The 23,785-nt window shown below is 46.1% G+C and overlaps 1 protein-coding gene across 1 annotated transcript in view; it reads left to right on the top strand.

Annotated features, from left to right (window-relative positions):
- Nucleotides 1–23,785, top strand: part of LRPPRC (leucine rich pentatricopeptide repeat containing) — a 204,287-nt gene that overhangs the window by 54,587 nt on the left and 125,915 nt on the right. Inside the window, exons 12-14 of the mRNA XM_060247554.1 lie at nucleotides 14,374–14,492; nucleotides 16,525–16,618; nucleotides 21,251–21,320. Coding sequence (XP_060103537.1) covers nucleotides 14,374–14,492; nucleotides 16,525–16,618; nucleotides 21,251–21,320 — 283 coding nt within the window. The remainder of the gene's footprint in view (nucleotides 1–14,373; nucleotides 14,493–16,524; nucleotides 16,619–21,250; nucleotides 21,321–23,785) is intronic.

The raw sequence follows: 23,785 nt of genomic DNA, 5'->3' as shown, positions 1-23,785 counted from the left end.
GTCCCCACGGGACCGAAGGAGGTACCGACGATCGCCCTCCCCCGGCGCTTACTACGCGGACCCGAGGGACCGCCACTATCGCAGCTACCACGAATCTCCTCGATACCGAGATCGCACCGACAGACATGACCACAGTCGATACCGTGACATCTCTCCGCGCAGACACCACCCTGATCTAGAGAGACCTCTCCGGCTCCGTGACGACCCAGTGCGCCCCACCACCGAACCGGAACCTCCTTCACCATTCGAACCCGGGCAAGCTATTCCCAACAAACAACCAGCACCGCAAACCCAACCGGAATCGCACCAAGGAACCGATGTCGACTCCGAGGCGGAACTCTCCGACTCCGACCACTCTTCGGGTTCGGACCTACAATCACCAGACTCCGATATAGCCAAACCAGCAGACCTATCACCGTCAGAGGGTCCAAAGTCCTACCTCGACCTCGTCTCGAATATGGCAAACTCTCTGAACCTCAAACTCAACACAGACGCACCCAGAGTCTCGGACGTTGTATTCGACCTAGTGCATGCAGACCTTCCATCCAGTTCCTCTCTTCCCATGCTCCCTGTCCTCCTCGAAACGCTTAAAGAAGCATGGGACAAGCCAGCATCGGTACCACCAACATCCAAGAGGGTTGAAGCACTGTACAAAATACACGCACCAGACTCCAAGTTCCTATTTACCCACCCGGCTCCGAACTCGATCATCGTCCACTCCTCCTCGAAGTCGAAGCAAACGAGACACCCAGTACCTCCAGAACGAGAGGGCAAGAAGCTCGACACTATCGGGAGGAAGATATACTCCCTCACCACGGCCACGACTAAAATACACAATTACATGGCATGCTTCTCGGCATACGCCTACAACCTGGCTACCTCCCTCAACACATTAATCCCTTCGCTGCCTGAGACATCCCAGAAGACAGCGACCACTGCCCTACAGGAGTTGGCCAGAGTGAGCAAGCAGCAGATCAATACAGCTCGTCACGCTGCACAGTGCTCCTCCAAAATCCTGGCCTCAGCCATAGCCCTACGGAGGCACGCGTGGCTTAGATCCTCATCCCTCCAACCGGACATCAAATACAAGGTTGAGGACCTACCCTTCGACGGCCTTGGGTTATTTAACACAACCACAGATGACATCCTCACATCAGTAGACGATGGGAGAAAAAGGGCAAAACGACTGGGAGTCTCGCAACACCAAGGTCAATTCAATCGACAAAGGAGTTGGAGACCCAGCCACTACAAAGGAACCAGGTCTCCAAGACAACAGGAACCATGGAGACGTAAACCACAGTCCAAACCTTCCTTCCAACAAAGGTCACGCCCTCAAACGACCAAGAAAACCGCAGCCACCTCCAAGCCGTCTCTTTGACCATCCTGCCCCGAGTCGTCCAGTTCCCCCCCATCAGCCAAACCATCACACACCCACTCGACTGCAACCATTCTACCCTGCCTGGAGGTCCATAACATCGGACTCCTGGGTCCTCGCTGTCATACAAAGGGGCTACCTCATAGAGTTTACATCCTCTCCGAAACACCACAGATTCCTCACCACACCTCCGTCCACACCCCTACAGACGGAAATCGCATCCCTGCTAGACAAGGACGCGATAGAACCAGTTCCACCTCAATACCATCGCACCGGGTTTTACTCCCGCTACTTCCTGGTACCAAAAAAGGACGGAGGACTCCGCCCCATCCTCGACCTTCGCAAACTCAACCTGCACATAACCTACAAGAGATTCCGTATGGTCACGCTCCAGGCAATCCTTCCGCTCATCCCAGAACAATCATGGATGGCGTCCATAGACCTTCAGGATGCCTACTTCCACATTACAATCAATCACCACCACAGAAGGTTCCTCAGATTCGCCATCGGGGAGCAGCACTTCCAGTTCCGCTCTCTCCCATTCGGCCTCTCCACAGCCCCAAGGGTCTTCACCAAATGTATGGCAGTAGTAGCCGCCACATTACGACAACAACACATATCAATTTACCCGTACATAGACGACTGGCTGATCGTCGCCCATTCAAAAGAACAATTACAACTGGACTTCTCCACTACCCTCGCTCTCCTGGCCACCCTGGGCCTCCAAGTCAACCTATCAAAGTCCAAACTGGTTCCCACCCAGAGAATCCAGTTCATAGGAGCAGACATCTCCACGGTCTCTCAAACAGCTTCACTACCTCAGGACAGAGTACGCAGCATACAGTCTCTGGCCAACGCCATCATCGCCCAGCGCTCCCAAACAGCTCTCACGTTTCAGAGAATGCTAGGCCTCATGGCAGCAACCACCGCAGTCCTACCTTTCGCGAAGCTGCACATGCGACCCCTGCAAATGTGGTTCGTCAGGACCTTCCGTCCTCACGCACAGCACCAGTCCACGCTACTCACCCTTCCACTACACATCGTGACATCCCTCAGATGGTGGACAAGGGAACATCACCTTCACAGGGGCATGCCGTTCAAACAGCTACCCCCGTCGGTAATTGTCACCACAGATGCCTCCAAGTGGGGATGGGGAGCCCACTTGGGTACCCTCACGGTGCAGGGCCAATGGTCAGACTACGAACGCTCTCTCCACATAAACTGCCTAGAGCTCCTCGCAGTACACAAGGCTCTACGCTCCTTCCTCCCATCGCTGAGGCACCAACACGTTCAGGTCACCTCCGACAACATCGCCACGGTCTTCTACATCAACAGGCAGGGAGGCACCGCCTCCATCAGACTCTGCAAGAAGGCGCTGGCGTTGTGGCACTGGAGCATAAGCCAGGGCATCTTCCTCACGGCTGTTCACCTACCAGGAGCCGAGAACACCCAGGCAGACGCCCTGAGTCGCCACTCGACCAACAACCACGAGTGGTCCATCAACAGCCGCTACATCCGACAGATCTTCAACTTCTTCGGAACCCCGAAAATAGATGTATTTGCTTCACCATCAAATGCCCAATGCACCCACTTCTACATGAGAGGTCCTCCATCCCAACGATCCAAGGGGGACGCTTTTCTCCAAACCTGGAACGGGGCACTCCACTACCTCTTCCCCCCCATTCCACTCATCACCAGAGTCCTGCAGAAGATTCAGCTGGACCGCACGGATTGCATCCTAATAACTCCGTGGTGGCCGCGCCAACCATGGTTTACAACCTTGCTGCTCCTGTCGAACAATACATTCCTCCAACTTCCTCAATCACAGGACCTCCTCTCCCAACAGAACGGCAGGGTCCTTCATCACAACCCAGCATCATTCAGACTGACAGCCTGGAGGATCAGTTCCTAGAGTTTCCCCCTGATGTCCGCCAGGTCTTAATAAACTCCAGAAAACCATCTACTAGAAAATCCTATCTCCTTAAGTGGAAACGCTTCTCTCACTATGCCTCCCAACACAACTTCGACCCTGGCTGCGCCACCATACCCCAGGTGCTAACTTACACCCTAACACTCTCTAGGGCGGGACTTTCATATTCTTCGCTAAAGGTGCACCTGGCAGCCATCTCTGCCTTCCACCCCCGTATTGGGGGCACGACAGTTTTTTCTCACCATGCTACAAGAGCCTTCCTAAAGGGCATCATCCGCCTACACCCACCAATCAAACAAATCCTTCCTACTTGGAGCCTCTCTCTCGTCCTTAGTCAGCTCATGAAGCCACCCTTTGAGCCCATGGCTTCCATTCCACTACACCTGCTATCATGGAAAACAGCGCTGCTCACAGCCCTCACCACAGGTAAGAGGGCCAGCGACATCTGCGCACTCAGGGCGGACCCACCATACACGGTCTTTCATAACAGCACGGTGGTACTCCGACCCGACCCGACCTTCCTGCCAAAGGTCGTATCTCCCTTCCACCTGGGAAAACAGTCAACCATACCAGCCTTCTTCCAGCACCCCGCGGATGCAGGGCAGAGGGCACTCCACAACTTGGACGCACGTAGGGCCTTAGCCTTCTACATAGACAGGACTCAACAGTTCCGTAAGGACCCTAGACTCTTTGTCACCTACGCCGCCCACAATAAGGGCAGCAAAATATCTACTCAGAGACTTTCCAAATGGCTCGTTGCCGCCATAGAACTCTGCTACCAACTGGCAAAACAGCCAGTCCCCCAGCACATACGAGCTCACTCGACCAGAGCCGTCGCTACCTCATCGGCCTTCATGAAAGGCGTCCCTATAGAGGACATCTGCGCTGCCGCCGTCTGGTCCTCTACATCTACCTTCGCCTCGCACTACGCTCTTGACGTCCGTGCCCGGCGTGATGCCTCCTTCGGACAAGCAGTGCTGCGCTCCATCTTCGATTAACCACTGTGAGTACTATACTCATAACGTTTTTTGCTCTAACCATGCATATTCTTACAGATCCAGCACCCACCTCCGAAAGAATAGCTCGCTAATCACCCATATGTGTGAATGCACAGAGACCACGAAGAAGATGGACAGGTTTCTTACCTGTAACTGGTGATCTTCGAGTGGTCATCTGTGCAATCACACAGACCCACCCAGCCTTCCCCGCTGCTGGACGCTCATCTAGCTCAATTGTTTCCACCTGTCCGGCGGCGGGAAGAAACTGAGTGGCTAAGCACCTCCCCCTCGTCCAGGCATGCGCAGTAGCTGCCTCCTCCCCAGGACGAGTGGGAGGCGCGCCAGATCTACGATCAAGATTGCTTTTGAACTCTCCGAGGTCAGGGCCTATCCTGCGGAATACCCATATGTGTGATTGCACAGATGACCACTCGAAGATCACCAGTTACAGGTAAGAAACCTGTCCTTTCTCAGGTTCGCTTACGATGGAAGGCACTTCCAGTACCGGGCTTTGCCGTTGGGACTCAAGTCTTCCCCGCGAGTGTTCACGAAGATCCTGGTGGCGTTGGTTGCTCAGTTACGGATGGGGGGCGTGGCTCTTCATCCGTACCTGGACGATTTGTTGGTCAGGGCCTCTTCGTACCAGCAGAGCGTGGAGGACACCGAGCGGACTATTCAGGTTCTGCAGGACCACGGGTTTGTGGTCAACAGGGCAAAGAGCAATCTTACTCCCACGCAAGAGATAGTGCATCTGGGTGTCCTGATCGATACTCGGAGGCACAGAGTGTTCTTGTCGGAAGGACGACAGGTGAAACTCAGATCCTTGTTGGAGGAGGTGTTGGCACTGACTCAGGTTCCTGTGATGACTCTGGCAAAATTGCTAGGGGTTCTGGTATCTTGCCAGGATGTGCTGTCTTGGGCGCGTTTCCATTTGCGGCCCCTGCAACGCTTTCTGCTTCCTTATCAGAACGTGATAGCTCGCAAGTTGCACAGGATGGTGATTCTCCCACCGGAGCTGAGGCGACGACTCCAGTGGTGGCTGGAACCTTTCTGCTTTCAACAAGGGGTCGCTATGAAGGAACCGCAGAGGATAGTGGTGACGACAGATTCCAGTCTCTCCGGCTGGGGAGCGCACTCTCAAGGGGTGATGTGTCAAGGTCAGTGGTCTCTGCTGGAGTCTCGACAGAGCATCAACCTGTTGGAGCTGCGGGCGATTCGTCTGGGGTTGTTACGCTTTCAGACTACACTTCAGGGGTGTCACGTGTTGGTGAAAACAGACAATGTGACAGTGAAAGCCTATGTCAACCGACAAGGCGGGACCAGAATCAGGAAACTGTGCAGCGAGGCCAACAGCCTGCTGAGTTGGGCAGAGAGGTATCTCTTGTCCATAAAGGCGGTGCATGTAGCCGGGAAAGACAATGGGCTGGCGGACTGGCTCAGCCGTCAACGGCTGGATCAGACGGAATGGTCTCTGGACACGAAAGTCTTCCAGGCTCTTCAACGCAGATACGGCAGAGTGGCTGTGGACTTGTTTGCAACCGCGGACAATCGTCAAGTGCAGCGGTTCTTTGCAAAACAGAGACACGATCAGGCGGAGGGCGTAGACGCTCTCAACTGCGACTGGCCGGACGGCCTGCTGTACGCCTTTCCGCCACTGCAACTGATTCCTCGTTTGGTGAACAAGGTTCTTCAACAATCCGTGGAGCTGGTGCTGATTGCCCCCTTCTGGCCGAGACGGGGGTGGTTCCTGGATCTCTTGCGACTGTCGACGGAGAAGCCTTGGCGTCTTCCAGTATCCGAGATGCTACTGACGCAAGGGACAGTATTCCACCCTCAACCGGACATGTTGCAGTTAACTGCGTGGAGGTTGAGCGGTCGCAGTTACTTAAGTTGGGGTTTGACTCAACAGTGATTGACACTATGCTGGCATCTAGGAAGGGTTCTACCACTCGGGTGTATAATAACACTTGGCGGGTGTTCTCCAGTTGGTGTGCAGAAAGGGGCTGGGATCCTTTGAAGTTACCCGTTCGGAAGCTGTTGCTGTTCCTGCAGGAGGGCTTGGATAAGGGGCTGGCCACTAATACCCTTCGTAGACAGGTGGCGGCTATTTCGGCGGTGCGTGAAACTCGAAAAGGGGGTTCCTTGACACTGCATCCACATGTTAAACGTTTTTTGACGGGGGTGTCTTTGTTAAATCCCCCTACAGCACATAGGTTCCCTACTTGGAAGTTAAATGTGGTGTTGAAGGCATTGTGTCATGCGCCTTTTGAGCCCATGGCCACCTGTAGTTTGAGAGACCTTACCCTTAAAACATTGTTTTTGGTGGGGATAACTTCGGCCCGCAGAGTATCTGAGTTGCAGGCCTTGTCCGTAGAGAAGGACCTTTGTACCTTCCATAACGACAGGGTGGTGTTAAGACCTGATCCGACGTTTGTTCCTAAGGTAAATTCAGTGTTTCACCGCTCACAGGATGTGGTTTTGCCTTCGTTCTGTCCTAATCCCAAACACGAGAGGGAGGAGGAGTGACACCGGTTAGATGTGAGGCGGGCCTTGAGTTTTTATATAGATAGAACCAAGGACTTTAGGAGATCGGAGTCTTTGTTTGTTTCCTTTAATTCCCCCTCGCGGGGAAAACCAGTTTCTGCTTCTACTCTGAGCAGGTGGTTGGGGCAGTGTATTTCGTCTGCATATACAGCGTCAGGGCTGGAGCCTCCAGGAGGCGTCACGGCGCATTCCCTACGGGGAGCGGCTACGTCTGCAGTATACAAGTCCTTCTCCTCTCTAGAAGGCATCTGTAGGGCAGCCACCTGGAGTTCTGTCCATTCCTTCACCAGGCATTATAGGGTGGATAGGTGGGCAGTGGCTGAAGCGGCCTTTGGTCGCAGGGTATTACAACAGGTCGTACACTGAAGGTAGAGGTCCCCGCCCAGGGTACATATTGCTTTTGTATGTCCCAGCAGTTTAGGACCGTCCCACTACCATGGACCACCGGAGAACGGAAGATTGGAAGCTCTTACCGTGAAGCTTCCTTCTCGGTGGTCCTGGAGTGGGACGGTCCATCCCACCCAGTGTATTATCTCCGTCAAGCGGAGGTTGGTTCTGACTGTTTACCATTACTTCTGCTGTTTGCAGTTATTAAAATGGAGTTGCATCAGTATGGTCTCCGTGTGGTTTGTTACCATGATGCAGAATTTTGTTTTATAGATCCAGGTCGATGGGGGAGCATGGCTGTTCTATGGACTGAGGAGTTCCTAAGGGAGCGGCCCCTCCCCCAGGCCGGATCAAGCAATCAACGACCCTGTTCCGGAGGAGGAGCCTACTCCCAGCAGTTTAGGACCGTCCCACTCCAGGACCACCGAGAAGGAAGCTTCACGGTAAGAGCTTCCAATCTTCCGTTCTCTTGACTCAGGCTTGTACCCCAAAATTTTGTTGGTCTTTAAAGTTGGTCTCATGGATTTCAAATCTAGCTGTTATAATGCAGGCCAACATAGCTGCCATCTGAAACTATCTTCATTCAGATTTGGTGTTGTTCAGTCGCACAGTCTAGTCTGACTCACGTTGGTTGTATTAGTAACGCTGTGCAGCCATCTCTTCTTTTGCTTTCTGTCTTTCCCAGCATCAGGATCTCCTCCAGTGAGTGCTCCCTTCTCATTTGATGGCCAAAGTATTTGAGCTTCAGCATCTGACCTTCCAGGGAACAGTCTGGATTGATTTCCCTTAGGACTGACTGATTTGATCTTCTTGCAGTCCAAGGGACACTGAGCTTGTGCCTATTGGAAATGCAATAAGATTTTTTGCTTGATGTTAGATTGTGAATATTACAGAACAGTATGGATCTTGAAAAAGCATTTTAATGTGAAACATGATTTGGAGTCGACTGACATGTAAGGAGTACCTCTATTCTAGAAGTACTTTTCCTTTGGAGCCAAATCATTACAGAGGATTGTTGGATTCCACGCAGAGATTAGTAGAAATGTGTAAAGACTTGCTGCTTTATAAGTATTTTTGAACGTGGACTCTACTTATGAAAAAGGACTGTCTTATTTCTGCAGTGGGACCTTCCCTTATGAAAGAAATTGTTTTTACTGTGTTATATGGTATCTTTGATTGTTTAAGAAATTGACAGAATCTATAAGTTTTGGAATATATTTATTTCTTGTATATAGTTTTTTTTGTTTTTCTTCACTGTTCTATACTGTGTTGCCACTTCCTATTTACCCTTGGACATGTTTGAAGGCAACCTCTGAACCTCACATTTTCCAGACTTGAGGGAGTCATGAAGACAGGAATACTAGATGGCCCCTGGCCACATGTTTTATCAGCTAATTTCTTCCCCTTGTTCTTCAAATTTTGCAAGCCTCAGAATGATCTTAACTTTACATATCTGGGTTTGGGGAAGTACCGGTACTTCAGATGACCCCAGCCATCTGTCCACTGAGCTGACCTTTGCGCTGATCTGTTCACCTTCAAATTTTCCAAATCTCTGATTTGACGATCTCAGCTTTACAGAGGGAAGTTACTTTGGATGAGCCATAGCCACCTGTGCACTGAACTGTTCATCTGTGACCCCTGGCCACCTGTTTTCTGAACTAATTGCTTCCCTTTGTCCTTATTTGATGTTCCACTATTATGTTAAGTTTCAATGTTGTAACAGTTAAAAAGGATTGTTTTTGAAAAAGTAAACAGTTTTATAGATTCCCAACGGCGCCTTCTGCTTTAAAAATGGTAGAGTCAATTTGATCTCATTTACATTTTTAGGAGTTTCTGAAAATTTTAGGATCCCCCTGTTAGTGCTGGCCTGAGGGGGCTTGGTGCCCCAGGCAGGCTCCCTGTCCACTGCCCCTTCCCTTTGCAGCGCGCTCCCCCCCCCCCGCCCTCGCGCACCATGCTGAGGCTGGTCCTTACTGACTTTGATGCGGCTGGCGCAGCATCTTATCCTTTGATGAGCCCGCAGGAGAAGACTTCTCTCCCCCTCCTTCCTGAAACCGGAAGTTAAAGGGAGCGAAGTCAAAGGATTAGGGGGCTCTTCAAAGGATTAGAAGCTGCACCAGCTGCATCAAAGCCGGTAAGGACCAGCTTTGGTATGCTCCTATTGCGCTGGGGGACCGGGGGGGGGGAGTGCAAGGGAGGGGGTGGGCAGTGGTGGGGGGGAGGGTGTCAGGCAAACTAGGCATTTGCCATGGGCACTGGGAAGGGGAGAATCCAGTTTGGTGCCCCCACTTTCCGGCACCCTAGGCAACCACCTAGTTTGCCTAGTGGGCGAGCCGGCCCTGCCCCCGATATACAGAAAAATGACTGTCTTTAATTTACCAGTAAAATCCCCCCCCCCCAAAAAAAAATTAATTGATAAGGATAAATCATGATCCAGGTGGCCCAGATAAGAAAAATTGAGACACTGTTTTTGAAGATGTGGAAACCAGTCTGTTCAGTTGGCTGGAGAGCAAATAGAATCCTGGAGGGGGACATATTAATGTCTATGTGGGAACTCCCTCTCCTCCATGATACCTTGTGTGCTTCCAGCTTTTATTCTTTTAATCTCAGTGTGCAGTTGCACCCTAAAATGTAATCATTAATATTTAAAAAGGTAAAGGTAGTCCCCCTGTGCAAGCACCAGTCGTTTCCAACTCTGGGGTAGACGTTACTTTATATATGCTAAAAAATGAGACCGGCTGGGGAGGGGTTTGTAACTAATGCTGTTTTAAGAGAATTTATTAAGTTTTCCTGCGATTCAATAGGAGTTCGAATTTATACTTTTAAAAAAGCCTAACTTGCTTTAGTATCTATTTAAAGAGGAGAAAGCAGATGTTTCCCATAATGTAAATTAAAGAGTTTTTAATTATAGAACCACTGATGAAATGTAACTTTAGCTGAGTTTTCATTACAGTTTCTTATAAATACAAAGCATAAGCTGGCTGTCAGAATTTAAAAGGCATTGAACAAAATTATATTGTAATTAATTCTTTCTTGATTAAAATTTGCCAGTTGTGGCCAGAATCAGTCAGTGTTCTGTTTTAAGGCAAACTTGAGCAGATGATGCGATTTTAATTTAGTGTGACTTGTTGGCATGTATTTTTAAGTGCTCAAAGGGAATTCACATTTGATTATTTGCACCGTAGTGCACTGCATAAAATATTCATGGAAGTGTCACTTTTCCATAGGTGGCACTCCAGGGCGAAGACAGGGATTTCAGGAAACTTTAACTTTTTAATAGTAACAAATATGTGAGGCAACTTGGAAAAAGATGAAAAACATATGCTGGTCGGTTCTGGTATCCTACGGCATCTGACAAATCATTTCCATGCCAACAAAAATTCTGGTACCTGTATAGGTTTTGACATGGATCCAGAGTTAGTTAGCTAAATCTAATAAAGTAAAATTCAGCAAGCTATGTGGATTTTAAGCAACAAACCTACCAGTGCTTAACATTCATAGTGTCTTTATGTTATAATTCAAAGCTAGATGTCTTGATTTCATTTTTATTGGTGTAGTAGTTAAGTGTGCGGACTCTTATCTGGGAGAACCGGGTTTGATTCCCCACTCCTCCACTTGCACCTGCTAGCATGGCCTTGGGTCAGCCATAGCTCTGGCAGAGGTTGTCCTTGAAAGGGTAGCTGCTGTGAGAGCCCTCTCCAGCCCCACCCACCTCACAGGGTGTCTGTTGTGAGGGAGGAAGGTAAAGGAGATTGTGAGCCGCTCTGAGACTCTTCGGAGTGGAGGGCGGGATAAATCCAATATCATCATCTTCTTTATTATTTTTATTGTGATTGGTTTTTTTAATGGAATATTTATTTGTATTATTGTAAACCTACTGTGTTTGGAACTTCTGGAGCATAGTTCTGTCTGAGTGCTTCTGAAAACATACACACAAACCTTATACCCAAACTGGAGCCAGAGAAGGGAAAATAAGCTTTAAAAGGGATTTCAGGAATTAATAGTGTGAGACCTTTGTAGCTTCTGTGCATCAGGGTGGATCTTGGTAGAGTAACCCCGTAATAAAATTATTAAGAAAGAGATAGTGATTATGAACTCAAAACATTTTATTGTATACAAAATAAAATAAAACAAAAATGTAAAGAATCTACACTGGACACCCTAAGTAACCACGCACATGTTTATGCACTCACACACACCCCAACAAGAAGGCACACTTACAAAAGCTAGGAAGGAGGAAATTGGGACATTTTAGGGAAGGGACAGATGACCTGATATCCTGGCCTTGAAGTCAGGAGAGGTCTGGGGCAAACACAGCTGAGGTCTAATGAGCAGAGTGAGGAGCTGGCTAAGCAAGGAGAAAAAGCCTGCACAGCACATCGGGGGTTCTCAGCAAGAAACCAGAGTTCTGACCAGCAGATATCTGGACCAGGGATATGAGAAACAGTTTATTATGGCATGAGGTCCTTCTTTTATGGACAGAAAATCCCAGGGTAGGAGGGATGTGCAGGCCAGTAGCTAGGAATTTCTCCAGGGTGAATGGCACTAAATTAATAAACGGGAGCTAATTAAACCAGCTCTGTTAATTAAATTAAAGCTGCTGGGGACGGAGATGGGCAGCCTTGCCGGGTCGTCCTGCTTCTGAGCTGTCTTCTCAAAGCTCCTTTCCCTCCTTTTCTGCCTGGAATAGCTGACAAGGCTGCACGGTGACTCCCTGCAGGCAATTCAGGGAGATGGAACTCCTCTCCCTTCCTTCCACTGTGCTTGTGCCAGGACAGCAGGGAAGGAACTTGCTGGTGTCATGTGACCCATGCCCCTTGATAGGTCACATGACACCAGCAGGGAGAGGGGGAGGGATATTGATGCCTCCACTCAGGGGACTGAGTTCCTGCTGTTGTAGCAAAAGTTCAGCTCTTTGTTGGGGGAGGGCTGTTGTGGTAGGGGGTGCTGCCCCCCCCTCTGCTGTGGTCCTGGATTTGGCCATATTGGCTTGGGATTGGGTCAGGGCAAAAAGTTTTAATCTCACTGGCTGGTTTAAAGTTAACTGTTGTCAAACTTTAGGGAAAATATCTTGATCAGACTATTGTGAGTCAAATCTATATAAGTGCAAAGAGCCTGGGTAAGACAACATGATTAATGTACTTTAATTAGGTTAAAGTGAGCCAGATTTGCATTGACACAGAAGTCTGGGAAGTCAAGCTATTTCTTGAAACTGGGTGGAACATAAATTAATGACTTCAGTGCTTTTGATGATAGAGTAAAAAAGAAAGGAAAAAAAGAAACTGGGCATTGGTTTATGCAATAGCAGTTTCCTTAGACTGGGCATACTTCTTGGGTATGCTTGGATATTCCAGTGTCATTATTGAGAAGTCTTATTGAGAAGTCTTACTGTGATTGAGAACCCTGAACTACAGAAGATTGCTCAGTTGCAGTGTTCCCTCTAAATTGAATTAGTGTGAGCTAGCTCACAGTTTTTTAGCCTCTGATTCGCACATTTTTGTCTTAACTCTAGAAAAATGGCAGTAGCTCACAACTTTTATGCTAATAGCTCATGAAGTAGAATTTTTGCTCACAAGACTCCACAGCTTAGAGTAAAAGGGAGTGCCTATTAAAACAACTAAGTCCAAAGTGGGAGGAAGACCTCACTAACCAAGGCAGTGTTGGCTGGAGGAGGGGCAGTTTGCTCACAGACCCTGGTCTTGAGTCCCATTGGTGTCTGCTGATGGGTTCTTTTCTGATGACAATGAGCATAGTATTTTCTTTTAGGGATACAACCTGACTTTGTTGCTCACATGCATTTGGAAGTTAGAGCTGAGCTAGTTGGCAATCAGCTTTGGACCCCTTAAATAGGAGCTCAAAGTCTTCCAGAAGCTGCCACCAGAGGTGGGGAAAGGCTGATAAAAGAAATTGTTGACCATCACTGTTGAGTTCTTCCTTCTAATATGACCAGTCAGCTTTTTTGCCCCCTGTTAAGTTGCTAGGGCAGATTAGTGACAGGATGTAGTAATGGAACACAAAAGCCCACCCAGCATACAAATTTCTTCTGGTCTCCACAGTTGAATATGATTCCTCCATTCAGTATCATCCACCAAACTATTTGAAAAAATACCACCACCACCATCCCCCGCCCCCCCCCCCCCCCGACCAGGTCTGTTAATCACAGGTGTTAATCACAGGTATATTTATAACAAAACAATCTTTATGTTAAAATGTGATTTTTAAAAAATAAAAATGTGATGTATTATGTTGAGGTTCTACTCCCTATTATTGAAATGTATCATACTTTACTAAAGCTTAGAAAACTAGTTTTTTTGCCATGCAGTATTATTTCTGATGAATTCTTAAATTTAGGCTTGATAACCTAGGCCAAAATCCAGAGAACTGTGTAACTTGGCATATTTAGCTATGTTGTGATATTATTTAGAGTTAGGAGATCTTCCGTTAAAAATGTAAGTATGCTCTAAGATCACATCACCTTGGTTTGTTGTAGAGCAAGGCTGTGTAGCTGGTATATGAAAGTTGTTTTGAGCTATTCCTCATTCAGTTAGTCTCTGTCAGCCTAGGGAAATTATGATCAAGTTGGTAGGCTCTCACTTGTGCCTAACCATATAGATTAATGTGCTTTGAGTTATAGATCCTCTCTTCCTTCCCTTCTTTGCTTTTACCTTGTTTCCCATTATGTCAGCATTAGTACTGACCATGATTAAGCAGAATTTGAAACCAAAGTGAAGGCATATGGGGAAGAGAGGAATATTGAAGTCCTGGCCATGTGTAAAGAAATTCTGAGGATTTTGGTCTAGGCATCATTCAGATTTTGCTCATATTGAGGTCAATGCCCCTGTTATTAATTGATATTTCAAAGCACTCAACATTATTGTGTCAGAGATTTTTTTTTTTTGTAATTTCACTAATGTGTGTTTCTTTCTATTGTCTGTTACTCTTGTGAAACAAGGTGACTGTGAATGCAGCTCACAATTGCAAACTTGATTACCAAGGACAAGGCAAAAGGGGAGAACAAAAAGTCCAGTTTCCAAACAGTTTTTGCATTGCGAAAAAATTCCCTAAACTGCTGGTTTTCTTACAAAACTCATATTTGCTTTTATTTAGCTGAAGACTTGCAACCTGTTTCTTTTTTTTAGGTACAGTTGAAATCCTCAAAGCAATGTATGAAATGCAAGTAGAGCCTGATGTCGAAACTTATACAGAGTATGTTTTGACAAATGTTGATGATATCAGCTCTTTGAATAATTTGCTAAAGGTGAGTCCAATTGTTACCAAATTTAATCTGTTTCAGCAGGGATGGTCTTAGAATCATACCCTTGATTCATAACAGATGACCTCTCCCAGCAGGTTTATATAAATGTTGAAAAACATGGGGGACAAGATGGAACTTTGGGAAATCCTGTAGGCCAAAGAACGAGGGACAAAGCAGCAGTTCCTGCATCACCATCCTCTGAAAGCTGCCTTTGAGGCAGGACCAGAGCTACCACAAAACATTGCCTCTGAGAAATGTTATCTAGAAGGACACTGTGATGAATATCATCAAAACCTGTCAAGAAGTCTGGGAGAGACCTGGTCACAATTCTGTCCATCTCCTGGTGCATATCATCCACCAGGGCAAACAATGCAATTTCAGTCTCATAATCAGGTCTGAAAGCAGATCAGAATGGATCTAAACAATCCTTTTCATTCAGGAATCTCTGAAGTTGGACAGCCATCACTTATTCATTCACCTTACACAAGAATGGTACATTTGAAATGGAATGGTAGTTATTCAACTGTCCTGGGTCAAGAGTAGGTTTCTTTAGGAGCAGACACACCACTGCCCACTTCAAGGCAAAAGCAGTCAGTTTCTCAGACATTTACTATCTCCTGGAGAGGAAAAGGTTGTACCAACAGATGGTAGGTCTCAGGCTTCCCAGAATCCTGTCCATATCCTCAAACTGCACAAGCTGAAAGGTATCCCACACAATTGGACAAATTGGCACCCTAAAACTATCAGATTCTGTTGCTGCTAATGTAAAGTCTGTCAGATTGGATGTGAAAAAGTTTATCTGCAAAGTGCTTGACAAAATGATTGCAGCAGACTGCAGAGCCACTACCTCCCACTGGCCAAAACCCAGTAGCTCCTTGACCGCCAGGAGGAGTTCTGCAGGTCTACACTGTGTGGATTCAGTGGTGGCAGAAAAGTATGTATTGATTGCTGCTTTTATGACTGCAACACAGGCTTTCAGATGATCTCTTCCCCATACTATCATAGTGGTCCCCAAGCTTTTTGGCCCCAGGGCCGGCAGAGTGGGGGCACCCCTTTGCAGCATTCCCTCCTTCACCCCCCACGTAGCCTTGCCACCCCTGTGCAGCCTCACAGCCTCTTCCCCCGTTTTCCTCCCCCGTTTCCTCCTCCCTCCTTCGCTGCCCACCCACGCAGCCTCGCTGCCTCCTCCCCCCATTTTCACCATTTTAAGGCCGGGAAATGGGCCGTGAAGTGCCTTCCAGGCCGACCCCCCCCCCCACCGATCAGCTGATGGGCGGGAAAACCACAGCAGTAGCAAACTGCTGCCCTTGCCTCCTTCCCTTCCCCAGCCTTAAAATGGTGGAAACGGGGAGAAGAAGAGGCTCTGCGGGGGGTGGGGGGTGGCGAGGCTGCGCGGTGTGTTTCAAGCAGGCCATGGCCCAGTTCTGGTCCCTGGCCTGGGGGTTGAGGACCCCTGCTGTATCAGATTTGTCTCAAGTTTTTCTCTAGCTTTCTCCCCTTTCCTTCCATTGAAAATACTTCAAAGAAGAATGAATTTATTTAAATGAATTTATTTGTGTATTAGAGGTGAAAGTTTAAAGCATTGCTTTGTGTAGTAGGTGCTGCAGGGTGGAGTAGAACACTGATTTTTTTTTAATCATTTGTCCCTTTTGGAAACTTCAGTATTCATGCCCAAATTGAATCCAGTACTGTTTATACCCAGAATTACACTTTGTTGGTCTTAAAAGGTGCCACTGAATTAAAACTTTGTTCTTTTGCTTCAGACCAGCATGGCTATGCACCTGAACCTGGTACAGTTATACGTAAATTGACCGTGCAATATACAGTGTGATCAAAGGATGATGGTGCTATATAGTGCTGTTAGTAAATGTGTTTTAAACATTAGGAAATATGATAACATCCTGTAAATCAGACCAGACCAGTACTGGCTTTCCTTAAGCAATTCAGTGCTTGAGCTGAGATTTGGACCCATTACCATCAACTCTTCAATCATTGTGCACACGCTGGTGTTCACCATATCATGGTCTGTTCACAGGAACAAGGTTGCCCCGTAAAGACTAAGGCACTTTCTGCATCAGAAATCAGACATGAGGCTGCCAAAGGAAGACTGGATAAAGTGCTGGCAATACGTAAGTATCCTTGATGCTGTAGTTGTTATCCAGATTTTTGTGCTTTCTTTCCACCCCATCAGGATCTACAAGATACTGAACGTAAAAACGTTAAAACATTTATGTTTTTAGTTGTTCAAAATATTCAATAAAAACACATAAACACAGATATCATTACTGTCATAGAATCATTGCCAGTGTTACCCTTATAATACTGCATTTGAAATGTACAAGAAGCAGCTTAATTTGTAGTGCCCCTTAATAAAGAGTTGTGAAAATCTTCCCAAAATATTCAAATGTGAACAATGTTCAATGACTATTTTCAGTTCAGATCACTGCAGCACATAAAACACTGTGGCAGACTTTTCCTTAGTTTAGTATTCTTAGAAAGTGAAGTGAGTTGAGCCTTTTGACTCCCTTAAAGTATTGCTACATAGTTAAACCGCTCAATCTGTGAATTAGCATGTTTAACAGTACTCTTACAGAGAAAGAGAAAATTCAGTTAAGGGTCACTTTCATATAGTCTGGTCTATGAAGGGACTGTTAAAGCTGACTGCTACCAGGGGCTGCTGATTGTTCTTCTAATCTCCTATAATCAAGCCTGTAGCTGTGGGGGGAGGTGGGCAGGGAGGTCAGGCTGCTCTATCAAAAACCCATTTCCTCTGTAGGGCGCCTCCATTAGGAGGCACCTCCGAAGAGCTGAAAGGAGCTTCAGGCCAACACTTCTGCAGGGATGCCTTCCCAGCCTCCCTCACCCTCCCCTTCGGCTTGCCACCACCTTCCTGCCCCGCCTTCCTGTTTCCAGCAGCTTTACTCTTATGAAAAGTCGTGTCTCTTCCCTCGGCTCCCCCAGACCTGCCGAGAGTCCACCCGGCTTCCCGCCCTTCTTTTTCTCCAGCCCCATGAACCAGGTGGCTCTGTGGCCGGCGGGATTTGGCCAAACTTAAGTGCGGCCCATCCAATGCCTGTTGCCTGTCTTTGAATCTGTGGCGGGCTCCTTTTAATTCAATTCCATGCTGCCTGATCCCTGCTGGCCGGAGTGCCGCAGCTTCTCTTAGCAGCTTGCACCAATTACAGAGGTGTGAAAATGTATGGCTCTTTCAAGGTGGTGAGGAGAAAGCCAAGGCTGTAAGGGAAGAGAGGCTGGGCTGCTTGCAATTTGTGGGGCGCAGCGGTTCACTTGCCAGAGTCCGTTCAAGCAGGCCTCATTTGCAGCTGAGAAGCTGTTGCATTAGACTGGACGGGGAGGCTCTTTACTGGAGGGTTGCCAGTCTCCAGGTAGTGTAAACCACAAGGGAAGAACACAGGAAGTTGCAAACCAAGAAAAATGTGTTCTTTGAAAATTAATCACAACACTTAAGACTTTCAAATTCACTAATCTTATTTATGAAATAAAAATTACTTAGAGAACTAAACCACTCTTTCAATAGAGCACTTAAAGTCATTCACAAAACAAATATATTTATATAAACAAAACAACAATAAAGAATTCAGTATGAGGTAGAAAAGTCTATCACATAAAAGTCCATAAGGATGCACTACTCAAAAGTAGTTTTTTGTTGACCTGCAGACTTCTCCTTGCAAAAATAGATGCTATGAATGTTCTGTAGAAAGGATTCAGATATTGAAGAGAAGTACTATTGGTAACACGATTCCCAGGTAAAATTTTGTGTTTAGATTAATAACTTCTGATCAATATACTTCGATAATCTGGAACCAATGCTCAGAGGTAATTTACATTCAGTAAGTCAATTTCTTATAGTGGCATTAGCAGTTCTTCAGTGGGATTGCGCAAGGTTCTTTTTCTCATGATCATAGGAACCCTTCCTTTATATTGCTGTTGTGAAAATAGTATATCTCTGTGTATACAATATTGAGTTGGAGCCAGCAAGCTGTCAGCAGAAGGTACTTACCGTTGCAAATCTCCCCCCACTTTCTCCTCTTCCCCAGTGCTCCTTCCCAACACTGGGAAAGTTGATTCCCAGTGCTTGGGGGAGAGGGGGGGAAGACTGCCGCAAAGATTGGCATAGAATCACCATCCCTACCTCTTCACGTTGGTGGAGCTGTGCTGATAGAAGAGTCAGGAGTAAATTGTTTTGCATCCTTCCACCTCACTGCAGTCCTCTGATCCACATGTGTTTGGCTCCACACTGCCCCACAACCACAGTCATCAACTCATCCAGGATGAGAAAGAACTGCTAGCAGGAGGTATCTGTGATCTTTTAATGGTCAGATGCTGGAATCATCCCATTCTGTGAAAATTGTGGTTGTGTACCCATCCATTTCTTGATATGATTCATGAATGGAAGCTCAAAAGCTATTGGAGCTGTTGATCTGGTATTACTGGAATACTTTGCATTATAGTGATAAAAGAACACAAATGCGTCAATTTTATGGAACTTGGGAGTGTTGGTTAGACCGCACCATCGATTCATAATGCCCCTGTATAAATCGATGGTGTGGTCTCATTTGGAATACTGTGTGCAGTTCTGGTCGCCGCACCTCAAAAAGGATATTATAGCATTGGAGAAAGTCCAGAGAAGGGCAACTAGAATGATTAAAGGGCTGGAGCACTTTCCCTATGAAGAAAGGTTGAAACGCTTGGGACTCTAGCTTGGAGAAACGTCGACTGCGGGGTGACATGATAGAGGTTTACAAGATAATACATGGGATGGAGAAAGTAGAGAAAGAGGTACTTTTCTCCCTTTCTCACAATACAAGAACTCGTGGGCATTCGATGAAATTGCTGAGCAGACAGGTTAAAACGGATAAAAGGAAGTACTTCTTCACCCAAAGGGTGATTATCATGTGGAATTCACTGCCACAGGAGGTGGTGGCGGCCACAAGTATAGCCACCTTCAAGAGGGGTTTAGATAAAAATATGGAGCAGAGGTCCATCAGTGGCTATTAGCCAGTGTGTGTGTATATATAAAAATTTTTGCCACTGTGTGACACAGAGTTTTGGACTGGATGGGCCGTTGGCCTGGTCCAACATGGCTTCTCTTATGTTCTTATGTTAGTTTTTTCAGAACTTTTCTAAACATTATATGGACTTAGATGATAAACAGCTAGACCGTACCAATTCTGTTTCTGTGTGTGTGCTGAAATTCTCCCCTTTGACAAAATCTCTCTGCATGTAGTAAAGTTGACATCAGGAAGATGGCCATTCTATATGTTTCATCCTGACGTACTAGTTTTCTCAAGGAAAGAAGTTTGCATTGAACTAATGGAGCTATGTAGGCTTAGACATTTAGTGTGCCATAATTAAAAATACTTATACTCCTGAACTTTGATTTAAAATTGTTCACGGTGGTTCCCAAACATAAGAATGCAATAAAAACCTGAAAACTATAATAAGCATCATAGTTCAGGTTAAATCAGGTTAAAAATTGTAGCAAAACAAGAACATCTTAGCTTGGTATCAAACACCATCAAAACTTGTGTCTGGTTTGAGAGGTAGGGGAAAGTTTTTCTATGAACTAGGTGACACAACTGAAAAGGCCCTGTCCTTCATATTGAACCACCTCATTTCAAAGGGCAGAGTGCATGAAGCAACGCCTGCAATAAAAAAACGGAATTCCTGAAAAGTTAATAGAGAAGAATACACTGGCCAGTTTGAATTGGTCTGGAAATATACAGGCACTTGTGTATGAACTTCCAATGGCGGCCTTGCTGATTTGTTCTCATTGAACTGTAACTTGCAGTCTGTGCAAATGCAGGCTCTCATGAGTGCATTGATTTACAAGGAAAAAAAATAGATGGAGATCAATGTTTAGCCATACGTGTTCTATATATGGGTGTACAGTTGCATTGACAGAGTCCAAAAAGATAAGTAATCCAAGGCTAGGACGTTTTGCCATGATTTTTTAACCTTGGTTTACTATGATGCTTATTATAGTTTTCAAGTTTTTATTGCATTCCTACGTTTGGGACGTTGCACTAAATCAATGGTGCGGCCTCATTTGGAGTACTGTATACAGTTTAGCTTGGAGAAACGTCGACTGTGGGGTGACATGATAGAGGTTTACAAGATAATACATGGGATAGAGAAGGTAGAGAAAGAAGTACTTTTCTCCCTTTCTCACAATACAAGAACTCGTGGGCATTCAATGAAATTGCTGAGCAGTCAGGTTAGAACTGATAAAAGGAAATACTTCTTCACCCAAAGGGTGATTAACATGTAAAATTCACTGCCACAGGAGGTGGTGGTAGCTACAAGCATAGACAGCTTCAAGAGGGGAATGGATAAACATATGGAGCAGAGGTCCATCAGTGACTATTAGCCACAGCTTATTGTTGGAACTCTCTGTCTGGGGCAGTGATGCTCTGTATTCTTGTGCTTGGGGGGTGCACAGTGGAAGGGCTTCTATCTCCATTGGTGGACCTCTTGATGACACTTGGGTTTTTTGGCCACTGTGTGACACAGAGCGTTGGACTGGATGGGCTATTGGCCTGATCCAATATGGCTTCTCTTATGTTCTTATGCATATCTTTCTGATTTATGAATGTAGGGCAATGATTAAAGAAGTGCTATTGGAAGATCAAGCTTTAACTAGTTTTCCATTAAATAACTGTTCTTTGGTATTGATTTAATGAATGATTTTTAGAGAAGTTTGGGTCAAAACCTTCTAAAGCATTTCCTTTCCTCTGCAGTGACTTCAGCAGATACGCCATCAATGGATCTCATTCTGTTCAGAGGTAGTCTTGTACAAGGATTCAGAAGGTAACAGCTTGGTGGCTCATTCCCACTCTTTTCTCTGCATGGTCTTAAATCTTCTTCTGGAGCAGATTATTAAAAGTAATTTGTAGGAAAAATGGCTGACTGTCTTAGACAGGACTTCCCTTGTGGGCTGCAAAAAAGTAGCATGGGTAGCTATCCAAATCTCCCAGTATTAGAGTCTGGTCATATCCTACCTTTCTTTTGCTGAATCACTTAAGCCACCTCTCAGAACCCATGCAAGTGCTGGCATTAGCATGTTTTGTTCTGGGAAGTGAAAGCAATGACTTTGTAATCTTTTAAGTACTTTATTCTCCCAACCTTATGTGCTGTAAGTCATGACAAACCATACAATTTCAGAGGGCAAATGGGACGTTACTTTCCTGAATGCCACTTTCCATATTTCTAAACCTGCCTGCCAAGGAGAAGGCTAGCCTGAAAGTCCACTTGCTGGCTTATTAGTTTTGTATATACATTTGCTTGTTTAAGTTATGGGGGTCTCTCCTTGATTATAGTGATAGGAATACATTTTGTTTCCTTTGTTAGGTGTGTTGTGTTTCCAACTTCAGTTTCATGCTGTTGCCTGTAGGGTAATTCCATCTTCTCTCCTATTCAGTGTCATGGTAGATAACTCACCATTGAGACAGTGTGCAACTGCAATAAAAAAGGCCAATGCCATGCTAGGAATTATTAGAAAGGGAATTGAAAACAAATCAGTATCATAATGCCCCTGTATAAATCGATGGTGCGGTCTCATTTGGAATACTGTGTACAATTCTGATCGCTGCACCTCAAAAAAGATATTATAGCATTGGAAAAAGTCGAGAAAAGGGCAACTAGCATGATTAAAGGGTTGGCATACTTTGAAGAAAGGTTAAAATGCTTGGGGCTCATTAGCTTGGAGAAACGTCGATTGAGGGGTGATATGATAGAGGTTTACAAGATTATGCATGGGATAGAGAAGGTAGAGAAATAAGTACTTTTCTCCCTTTCTCACAATACAAGAACTCGTGGACACTCAATGAAATTGCTGAGCAGTTGGGTTAGAATGGATAAAAGGAAGTACTTCACCTAAAGATTAGCACATGGGATTCACTGCCACAGGAGGTGGTGGCGGCTGCAAGCATTGCCAGCTTCAAGAGGGGATTGGATAAGCATATACAGCAGAGGTCCATCAGTGGCTATTAACCACAGTGTATTGTTGGAACTCTGTCTGGGGCAAGTGATGCTCTGTATTCTTGGTGCTTGGGAGGGGCAACAGGGTGAGGGCTTCTGGTGTCCTGGCCCCACTGATGGACTTCCTGATGGCACCTGGGTTTTTTGGCCACTGTTTGATACAGAGTGTTGGACTGGATGGGCCATTGGCCTGATCCAACTTGGCTTCTCTTATGTTCTTATGTCTAAATTCAATACAATTGGCAAAGGATATGGTAACTTAAAATTGTAATCAGACTGTTTATTCTAGTACTGCCATTTGTGGTAGAATACGTTGAGGACTGTAGTAGTGGCGGGAAATGTCTGGTCATTTTCATTGTACTCTAAAGAGGAAGCTTAAAGGATTAGTTTTGTAAACTCTTCATTTCAGAATGCTGCTTCTAAGAAAAGTTTTATAGACCCTAGAACAGGGGTGTCAAACAGATTTGCTTTGAGGGCCGAATCCAATGTAAATGAGACCTTGTTGGGCCGGGCAACGCCAGGTAGAAGAGATAGAAACTTTATAAAGGACACAGACAAATACAATTAAAGATTTTAGAAACCTTAAAATAAAACATGCTTAAAACATTAGCACTCATTGGTTTTAAAGGTGCTTTCTCTGTATCTCTTCTACGTAACCAAGGAACTGGGCAAAGGAAGCTGTGGCTCTTTCCTTAGTTCCCCAGGGGACCAGGAGGGGGAGGAGCCTCAGCCAATAGAAGGAAAAGAGGCTTGGCTCAGTAGCTCTGCTGTGTGACTGAGAGAGCCTGGCAAAGCAAGCTTTCCCCTCTTCTTCTTCCCCAAGGGAGAAGCCTCAGCCAATGGAAAAAATAGAGGCTTTGCTCTGTAGCTCCTGTGCTATTGAGCAAGCCTGGCAAAGCAAACTATGATGTAGAAGGAAGCAAGAGAGAGAGGAGCAGATGACAGCCAGTTGGTTGGGGGCCTGATAAAGGCCTTCTGGGGGCATGATTTAGCCCCTGGGCTGCATGTTTGACACCCCTGGCCTAGGATGAAAAAAGGACATATGAACAATATGATAACAAAAGATATAGTTTGCTAGTACAGTAGTGAAGAATTTTGTTCATCTGAGTAGTGGTAATGGCTTAGATTTAGTGTATCTGGTTGACATTCATAAGGATCCCAGTTTTTATCTCCAGTTGAAAGAATCAGGTAGTAGATGATGGGAATGGCCTGACATTCTGGAGAGCCCCTGCCGGTCAGAGTAGACAATACTGACCATGACAAACCAGTGTTCTGACTCAGTATAAGGCAGCTTC

Source organism: Heteronotia binoei, chromosome 1 (genome assembly GCF_032191835.1).
Source record: "Heteronotia binoei isolate CCM8104 ecotype False Entrance Well chromosome 1, APGP_CSIRO_Hbin_v1, whole genome shotgun sequence".
Lineage (NCBI taxonomy): Eukaryota > Metazoa > Chordata > Lepidosauria > Squamata > Gekkonidae > Heteronotia > Heteronotia binoei.
The sequence above is the reverse complement of the archived record's forward strand: the minus strand, read 5'-3'. Positions and strand labels throughout refer to the sequence as shown.